The sequence below is a fragment of the Melitaea cinxia genome, chromosome 21 (assembly GCF_905220565.1).
Source record: "Melitaea cinxia chromosome 21, ilMelCinx1.1, whole genome shotgun sequence".
In the NCBI taxonomy this organism is placed as follows: domain Eukaryota; kingdom Metazoa; phylum Arthropoda; class Insecta; order Lepidoptera; family Nymphalidae; genus Melitaea; species Melitaea cinxia.
Window position 1 is genome coordinate 4,217,816 of NC_059414.1, and position 10,353 is coordinate 4,228,168.

The 10,353-nt window shown below is 34.8% G+C and overlaps 1 protein-coding gene and 1 pseudogene across 1 annotated transcript in view; one reads left to right on the forward strand and one right to left on the reverse strand.

Moving 5' to 3' along the window:
• LOC123664240 overlaps positions 1-4,387 on the reverse strand; it is a 55,179-nt gene extending 50,792 nt beyond the window's left edge. Inside the window, exon 1 of the mRNA XM_045598833.1 lies at positions 4,205-4,387. Coding sequence (XP_045454789.1) covers positions 4,205-4,387 — 183 coding nt within the window. The remainder of the gene's footprint in view (positions 1-4,204) is intronic.
• A 774-nt stretch (positions 4,388-5,161) lies between these two features.
• On the forward strand, positions 5,162-7,519 carry LOC123664163 (annotated as a pseudogene).
• The last annotated feature ends 2,834 nt before the right edge of the window (positions 7,520-10,353 follow it).

Sequence of the window (10,353 nt, forward strand, 5' to 3'; positions counted from 1 at the left end):
AACTGGCAGGTTCCTTATAGGGCTTAGACATCTGCTAAGAACTGATTTTACGAAATTCGACCCCTAAGGGGATAAAACGGGGGTTGGAAATTTGTATGAAAGTCCTATGTTTTTGAAGTAAGAGACTTGAAATTTAAAATGTATGCTCTATAGATGGTGAGAAGGTGTTCAAATAATGTGTCTTTAGAAATCAACTTCCTTTTGGGTTTAAAACGGGGTATGGTAGGTTGACTCACTCATCACGAAATCTCCGAAACTATAACAGCTACAAACTTGAAATTTGGTCAGTCGGTTCCTTATAGGGTGTAAACATCCGATGAGAACGAATTTTACGAAATTCGACCCTTAAGGGGATATAACGGGGGTTGGAAGTTTGTATGAAAGTCCTATGTTTTATAGATAATGAGAAGGTGTCGAAATAATGTATCTTTAGAAATCAACTCCCTTTTGGGTTTAAAACAGGGGATGGGGTTGACTCACTCCTCACGAAATCTCCGAAACTATAACAGCTTCAAACTTGAAATTTGGCAGGTACGTTTCTTATAGGGCGTAGACATTTGCTAAGAAAGGATTTTATGAAACTCGACCCTTAAGAAGATAAAACGGGGATTGGAAGTTTGTATGAAAGTCCTATGTTATTAACGTAAGAGATTTGAAATTTAAAATGTATGCTCTATAGATGGTGAGGAAGTGTCCAAATAATACATCGTAATCTATATATATAAAAGAGAAAGGTCACTGACTCACTCATCACGAGAACTCAAAAACCGCTGGATAGTCCATCCATCCAAGATGGACAAAGATGAAATTTAGCAAGGAGGTAGATAATAGTTAGCAGACGTCCGCTAAGAACGGATTTTGCGATATTCCACCGCTAAGGGGGTTTAATTGGGGTTGATAGTTTGTATGAAACATATACAGCAGCCATAAGTTCGCCTGAAAGGCTATTTATACTGCAGCCTGAAAATAAAACTAAAAATGTGGTGTATAGAGGGGTTTTATAAAAATAACTATTAAATTATACTAAATTGTGCGTTTGAAAAAGTTACTCAGAGTGATAAGCATTTCAAGTGACTGAAATAAAAAAATAATTTGCGTTAAGCAGCTTAATAGTAATGCATATCTTTATAACCACGCGGACGTAGTCGCGGGCAACAGTTAGTGTATTATAAAACAAAGTCCCCAAAAGCGTATGTGATCGATTCCCTCAAAATCTACTGAACGGATTTTCATGCGGTTTCACCAATGGAGAGAGGGCTTCAAGAGGAAGGTTTACGGAACGGCTAAGCCGATTTTGATGAGAGTTTCACTGGAAGTTTGCCGGGAAAACTTTGTGACAAACTGATTTCAACGCGGGCGAAGCCGCGGGCACAGCTAGTACAGATTATAAACTTATATTAGAGTGCCTTGCTGAAATAAATGGACAGTGTTTATTCAAGGATTGCTTCTAATACTGAAATCTTGAGTAGGTTTTGTATCATGTTATACAAGGTTATATATATCATGTTTCATTAATGTAATGCTTGTAGAACATGCAATACAGAGCTGTACCAGAAAAGCAAAATTAGAAATACAATTTTTATATTACGTCTTCCGGTATACATCATTCAGTAAGAAAATATATATTATATATGTAAAACAAATAAATAAATACCTCTTAATTAACGATTATCAGCAAAAAGAAATCATATATCGTTGGTTCGGAAAATACACAAAACAAACACAAACGCCCCGTCCACATAAACATTTAATTCGGCTAAGCTCTACCCCTAGGAAAAACCGAATTATGGGGTTTTTGGGTGTGGAGGGCGGAGGGTGTAGGGGAAGCTATACAAGGTAACACTGCCACACTTCGAAACCCCATGGTTATGGAGATATCCAAAGTTTTGAGATTAGAGGAAGAATTTTAAATTTTTTTAAGTCTGACTTCACCTTAGCTCCGGCGCTGCGGGCAGTGCAACCCATACGCCGTTTCGCAACTTTATAAGTTATTTTCGAACAGGAGTACGTAAACACGATCTCGACTCCAAGATCAACAAACGATACAACTTGCGGTAACCATGCTTAGTTCCAAAGCTTTCACATGTAATATTCACATTTCGCACTTGATATTAACATTTCAGACGTTAAGTTATTGTTTTCACACGGTTTTTTTAACAAACGATACAACTGATGTTTAATGACTGAGATATAGATGCTTTAAAAAAAATGGCGCGCCACTTATCGTTTCGCTCCAAAGCAATGTAAGCATAAATTTATCTTTTTTTAAATAACTGTAGAGGCAAAAGTCTAAGACCATACAGCCTTGTTTCATGTTATGTTTTTTAATTAAATATATTTTATTTTTATTTACTGTTATAAAATAACGTCGATATACGGTGTAGTTTTTAAATTAAATAGGTTAGGGTTATTTTTTTTTTGCAACAAAACTATGTCTATAAACGGTGTAATTTTTAAATTAGATAGGTTAGGGTTATTTTTTTTTGTAACAAAACTATGTCGATAAACAGTGTAATTTTTAAATTGGATAGGTTAGGGTTATTTTTTTTTTGTAACAAAACTATGTGCATAAACGGTGTAATTTTTAAATTAGATAGGTTGGGGTTATTTTTTTTTTTTTTTTAGTGACAAAACTACATATGTCTATAAACGGTGTCATTTTTAAATTAGAGTTAGGGTTTTTTTTTGTAACGGAATTAGGCCTATAAACGGCCCCTTTCTGAAGTCAGATAGATTATGGTATTTTTTTTATTCATGTCATGTTTTTCACTTCATTATATTTTATTTATTTATTTATTGTCATATAAAATGAACTAAAATTTTGAGTATTTTTCGTTTATAATAGTAAATAAATAAAAATAACATATATTTAAGTAAAAAACATAACATGAAACAAGGCTGTATGGTCTTAGACCTTTGCTTTTACAGTTATTTAAACAAACACAATGAATTTATGCTTACATTGTTTTGGAGCGAAACGATAAGTGGCCTGTCATTTTTTATTAAAACATCTATTTCTCAGTTGTTAAACATTAGTTGTTTCATTTGTTAAAAAACCGTGTGAAAACGTTAAATTAACGTGTGAAATGTTAAAATCAAGTGCGAAATGTGAAAATAACGTGTAAAAACTATGGAACGGAACATGAATAATGCAAGTTGTATCGTTTGTTGATCTTGGAGTCGAGATCGTTTTTATTTTAAAAATAACTTATGAAACCTAAAAATAACGTGTGAAATATGAAAATAGCGTGTGAAATGTGAAAAAAACGCGCGTGAAATGTGAAAATAATGTGTGAAAGCTGCGAAATTCTTGTTCTAACCTCAAAACTTTAACCATGGATATCTCCATAACCATGGGGTTTCTAAGTGTGACAGTGGTAACAGGGGTAGCGTTCCCCACCCCTCACGGTCCCGAAATTCGGTTTTTCCTAATCTAAAGCTTTACCTTAAATTCTAAGGCATACACATGTCATTCATGATTGAAGATCGAACTTGCAGTCATTCTGACTTCATCAATTCATCGGTGAAATGAAATAAACGAAAATATGCTCTCATACTTAATTTTCATGAAAGATGAATACTGCAGACTTTATTTTATTTTATTTACCTTTACATTCGATTTAAATGGCTGACTTATAATTTTATGGTTGAAGATGTACAGTTTTTTTTTGTTGATAATTTTATTGGGTTATTGTAGTTGTAAGTAAGAGAATGAATTTAAGAATCATTCTCATCATATGAACAAAATTTTGTGTAGAAAACTCTAAATTCCTACTAAGAAATTTATACACTTAAAAATTTTAATATCTCTTCTCTAAATAAGTAATAAACTACAACCGAAAGTTATCAAAAGAAAAACATAGATAGAATATTTTTTTTTTAATTTCATATACAGCATAAATAAGCCCTTTAACTTGTTAACATAACTTACTTGGCATGTAAAGAAATGAATAATAACTTGAGAAACGTCTTAAAAAACATGTCTAGTACGAAAAAAAAATTACAATATAATACAATACAAATATACTTTATTGCACAACCAGAAACAATACATGTAACATAAAAATATGAAAGAAAAAAATAACAAAAAAAGAAGTTTAATAACTTCAAATTATGGTCAAAAACATGACTGCACTGTTAACTATTTAGCTTGCAATAACGTCGAATAATTAGATATAAAAAAGTTTTAAAAGTAATAACTTACCACTGGAAGCGATGCATCATATGTGGTATTCTTTGGTAACAGTAGCGCTGCACGAATCCTGCAATTGCCATGTTTATCACATACATTTTCACAATCCCTATCCCGCCTTTCTTCTTTTCGACAATTCTGACAGCTGACAATAGCCGCCAAGCCAACCAATATAAACAACACGGACCATCCCATGTTATCGATACTTTATCACATACACATCACTAGCTAACCGAAATGCACTTTTTTATTCACTACATAATTGCTTATATCACATCATTAGTTCACCTGTAACAAAAAAAATTGAATATTAATTATCGGTAAAATATAAATTACGATTAAATTCGATATTCTTATTACATACATTGGTAATTTTTGTTTTATTCTCATGTATTTTTTTTTATACAACTAAGTTGCAATCGTACGGCTTAGCTATTACAGTAGGTTATAGAAGTCTGCAACGCTAGAAGGATCACAAACGCTGCCGACCCTACCCCCCTCCAAGAGTTCTGGCTACCTTACTCACCACAGGAACGCAACACTACTTGAGAGCAGCATTTATCCATCCATCCATCGGCCCATAACAGTCCACTGCTGGACATAGGCCTCCAAGTTCGCCACTCCGTTCGGTCCTATGCCCCATGAATCCAGAGAGAATCTTGATTCAGAGAAGTACTATTTAGCTGTTATCTTCGTATTTTAATATATAAACCTTTTTTTTAATTAATTTTTTTAAATTTATTTGTTAATAATGTTGATTTTATTGTTTTCTAATGTTTACGCGAATTTTACTCATTTAATGAAACAACTTTTTTCGGATTTTATCGCGGTTTATTATTAACTTTTGATTCCCGACGTTTCGACGTCTGACACCTCAGTCCTCCCGTGACCATGGTTGCTGTAAAGTATCCGAAACGTCGGGAATCAAAAGTTAATAATAAACGGCGATAAAATCCGAAAAAAGTTGTTTCATTAAATGAGTAAAATTCGCGTAAACATTAGAAAACAATATGTGAACCAGTACGGACTGGAAATCGCAAATAAAATTCGCCGCCTGGAAGATCTTATGAAGAGATGCAGAGACCAAAATCTTATCCCTACGTGTGTCAAGATTTCACCAAAAAACGACATCCTAGGGAGCGCAAAAGTCTTAAACCAGGCGAGTAAAAAGTTATTACGGACGGTGATATATCAAAATCGTTCCAATCTAGCCGCCTTAGAAAAAGAAATCGGATGGGTGACCGCCGCGTTAAAGATAGTTTTAACGACATTTGATTTAGGTAATTGCATAAAGACTCTGAATAAGCGCGAAATATCAAAATATGATAAATGCAAAAAACGACAAATTTTAAAATTCGATAAGTTAAACAGCAAATCAAATGTCATAAACAACAAATTGAACACCACAGACAATGACAGCTCACGCGCGGTTGTCAATCTGTCAAAATGTCAATTAGATGTAAACACAATAAAAGTTTTGGAAAAGGGATTAAATTTCGCTGTTACACCTCGCAAGATACCTTTCGAAGAAATTATTTGTAACGTTGAAGACTGCCTGTCGAGAAACAATATAAAGAAGGAAGATTCGGAGGCTATCAGACAAGATATATCGTCAGCATTACGACGAAGTTCTGTGCCGAAACTAAATCTTCCCCGCGAACAATTAAAAGCTTTATTAGATCTTCGAAACAGACGTGAATTAACGGTTCTTCGTGCAGATAAGGGTAATGCAACGGTTGTGATGGATACGTCAGATTACAGGGATAAAATTCAACAACTATTATCGGATGAAAACACTTATACAAATATCAAAGCTGATCCAACTAACAAAGTTTTGAAAATAACTACTAATCTAATTAAAAAGTACTCCGAGTCGTTGAATCTAGACGTCAAATCTTTGATTCCTTCTTGTCCAAAACCACTTAAGCTGTATGGTTTGCCAAAAATACACAAGGCTAATGCTCCACTCCGTCCAATTGTAAGCCAGATCGACTCACCAACCTACAGACTGGCTAAAAATGTTGCCCATGTACTTTCGCCACTGCGTGGACAAACCAGAGCACATACACGGGATTCGTACCACTTTGTTAATGACATCTACATCTCAGTGACAATGAAACTATGGTTAGTTTTAATGTGCAATCACTCTTTACATGCTTACCAGTTGAAGATTGCATTAGTATTGTGTCAAGAAAGCTGAAGGAAAATGACATGCCGATAGAATATGCTGACCTTCTCAAGCATTGCCTTACATCTGGCTACATGTTGTGGAATAATCAGTTCTACAAGCAAGTTGATGGCGTAGCGATGGGTTCACCAGTATCCCCCGTTGTTGCCGACATATTTATGGAGGACTTCGAGGAGACTGCTCTGCGTACCTCGCCCATAACACCCAGGTTCTACAAACGGTATGTAGATGATACTTTCACAATATTACCATCTGATAAAGTATCCATATTCTTACACCATCTTAACTCCATAAATTCCAAAATTCAATTCACAATGGAGTTGGAGGCAAATAAATCTTTAGCTTTCTTAGATGTATTAGTCATCCGTAATCCCAACAATACCTTAAGCCATACAGTGTATAGAAAGCATACCCATACGGATAGGTACTTAAACGGTGAATCACACCATCATCCAACACAGTTAGCTACCGTGGGTAAATCTTTGTTTCAGAGAGCACGAGGGATCTGCGATGAGCGACACCTGGAGACCGAACTTCAACATGTCAAGCAAGTACTGCGAGACAACAAGCTTCGGGTACCGCGTCCTCATCGCAGTGAACGTGTGAAACCAGCTACCGTCGAACGAGTACCTGCTGTGCTACCTTTTATGAAACGGGTCACTGACAAGATTGGCTTCATCTTAAAGCGAGCTTCTATAAAAACTTTTTTCAAGCCGCCAAAAACGATAAGTCAATTTTTACCATCTGTCAAGTGTCATATACCCTTACAAGATGCAGGAGTATACAAGCTTGATTGTGACTGTAGTCTCTCTTATATAGGACAAACAAAACGATCGATCAAAACTCGCGTTAAGGAACATATAGCTGACTTAAAACATCGTCGCTATACTAAGTCCGCAATCTGTGAACACAGTCTAGACACAGCTAGCTATTATATTAGATTCGATAAACCACAGATCCTCGCAAAAGAACACCGATTCCAACCAAGGATGATCCGTGAGGCTATTGAAATTAAAAAACATCCAAATTTCAATAGAGAAGATGGCTGGCAATTACCACCTGCTTGGGACCCCATTAGTAATATAATTAAATCAAAAACCAAGCATAATTCACCACAGATTAAAGACTCAATTAGCACATTCTGCGTAGATAGGACTATATAAGATATTGATGTATGTCGGGTAGTTTCGAATAACTTTGTAACGTTGGGACTTCTGACACCTCAGTCCTCCCGTGACCATGGTTGCTGTAAAGTATGCGAAACGTCGGGAATCAAAAGTTAATAATAAACCGCGATAAAATCCGAAAAAAGTTGTTTCATTAAATGTTGATTTTGAATCTTAACATAATAAGAGAAAAGATAATAATGTTATAAATTCCTGAGGTTTATTTGTTTTCGGTCGATAAACTTCAAAATATCCCAACTACGACTTTTCGTAGCGGAAACGAAGTACTTCTTGTATACAATTTCATATCATATTTTGATATGATAATAATCGACCATTCCAGCAGGAATCGAACCGATCGAAGCGATATAGACGGCACCACGGTTGCTTAGACCGAAAATAAAATCATCATATCAAAAACTTCGATCTAGTGGTTACATCGTTCCATAGCTTAATTGGCTAGAGCACCGACACGGTAAGTCGGAGATGCAGGTTCGATCCCCGCTGCAACGGTCGATTTTTGATATGATATTAAAAATTGTTTAGAATTACGTAATGTGTGGGTAACACAAAAATAAATCATACGTACTTCTTGTATTATATTTTTATTTTATATTCTATATATTCTAACAAAAGTTTTTTTTTTAAATATATTTCCTCAACCTCAGTCAGTAATCAAATTCCTTGCAAAATCAATTAACACTCTAGGTCTTTCCTTTCATAGCTTTTTTCTACACCGCTTCAAATAAAAGTGTCAATAAGTAAATATTCAGTTGCTGACGCGAATACGCCATAAAAATAAAATTTATTATATATATATATATATATATATATATATATATATATATATATATATATATATATATATATATATATATATATTTACTATGTTTTGCTATTGCAGCTCTCTTTCTACTTCTTGGAAATTACTCCTTAATAATCAATTTTCGTATAAGGCCCCCGGTATCAAGAAAATATGAGGAGTACAATCTACTGAACGTATGACCTCGTTACGTTTTTGTTAACACCATCTAACCTAATTGGGTTCCGATAGATGGCGTTATTTGATTCATTTATTTACCATTTGATATGGTATTAATCTTTTTCTTAGACTAGTAAGCCTTTTTGTGCCTATTTAGACAGTCGATCTGAAGAAGTCAACTCCAGTCGTGCGTCGGAGCTGACACACACACTTTCTTTTTTTTTTTCTTTTTTTGTTGCTAAATTACCATGTGTGTAGTTATCTATAGATAATAATATGTAAGCACTAATTTCGTCATTTGATATGACTCATTCTCCCGTATGGAACATGTTGCTTAAATGAATAAATTGCAGTCTAGTTATTTTATTATATACAACTAAGCCAGCAAACAAGCGTACAGCTCACCTGATGGTATTACTGTAGCCTATAGATGCTTACAACACCATTAGCATCGCAAGCGCGTTGCGAACCTTACCCCTAATACCAGCCAGAAAAGAGCTCCTGAGACATACATAGACTCACTTTACCCACCACAGAAGCACAACGCTGCTCGAAAGCAGTACTACTCTTTTTTCATATTTCATCATTACAGCCTATACAGTCCACTGCTGGACATAGGCCTCCACAAGTTTACGCCAAAAATAACGTGAACTCATGTGTTTTGCCCATAGTCACCACGCTGGGCAGGCGGGTTGGTGACCGCAGTACTGGCTTTGTCGCACCGAAGACGCTGCTGCCCGTCTTCGGCCTGTATATTTCAAAGCCAGCAGTTGGATGGTTATCCCGCCATCGGTCGGCTTAACTTTTCATATTTGTATAAATACAAATATCCATCCCGAGTGGGAATCCAAACAGCAACCCGATGATGTTTTTGGTGTCTACACGCACCACTGCTCCAGAGTGGTTGTTATTGCTGCATTATCGCATATACTAAAATAAATCAACTTAAAATAAATAAACAAATAGACAGACGGATAGATAAATGAATCAATCGACAGTTTAAAAAAAACATTCATATAAATCCTAAAGAAGAGAACCGCGAGGTCAAGTCACGTTCCTATAGCGGTCAGATAGAAAATTCGTTCACAATGAATTTCACCAGCAATATATCAAACACCCTAACTTTTCTGTATCCTTATAAAAATTCAATGCGCGCTAAAATCGCTTGGTCAGGGTTACATGCGAAGGATTATTTATTTTTAACACTATAAAGTATCTCAGTGGCTACGTATGTGTTGACTTTTCGAATCTTTTCAGTCATTGAAGTTTTTATGGTCTGATATTTCATAATTAGAACATTTATTATTTCATAATTAGAACATTAATAACATATTATCATTTCATAATTAGAACACATTTAATAAATTTAATCCTGTTCTATTCAGAAGGCAAGTAATCTTGGATGACTTAAAGCTGACTTTCGAAAAATTTAATCTTGTGGCACTCAGAAGAGCCCCTAGTAATTTTTAATCGAAAACTGGTGCTTGTCGTGTAGCTTAATTTAAATTTGATCGAGATCTGAAGACTACTTTTTGAGTTATAACAAATCAAAAGTATTTGGTTGACTGTTTTACCTACATCGTAGGTTAAGTTTTCTTTTGAGATCTTTATTCGATAGATTAAAGCATTCAGGTTCACTAAGAGAGTGAGTTTATTTAGAGATCATTCTTAGTAAATATGCTTAGTGATAGAAGAAATAAATAGAAAAAATAACAGACATCATTAACGAGTACATACATTAAACAGTACGTAGATTTCTCATTGATCTTGATTTTGTATATAAACAACATATTCTTTGTTAAATATATATCTTTCAAGTGAGCAC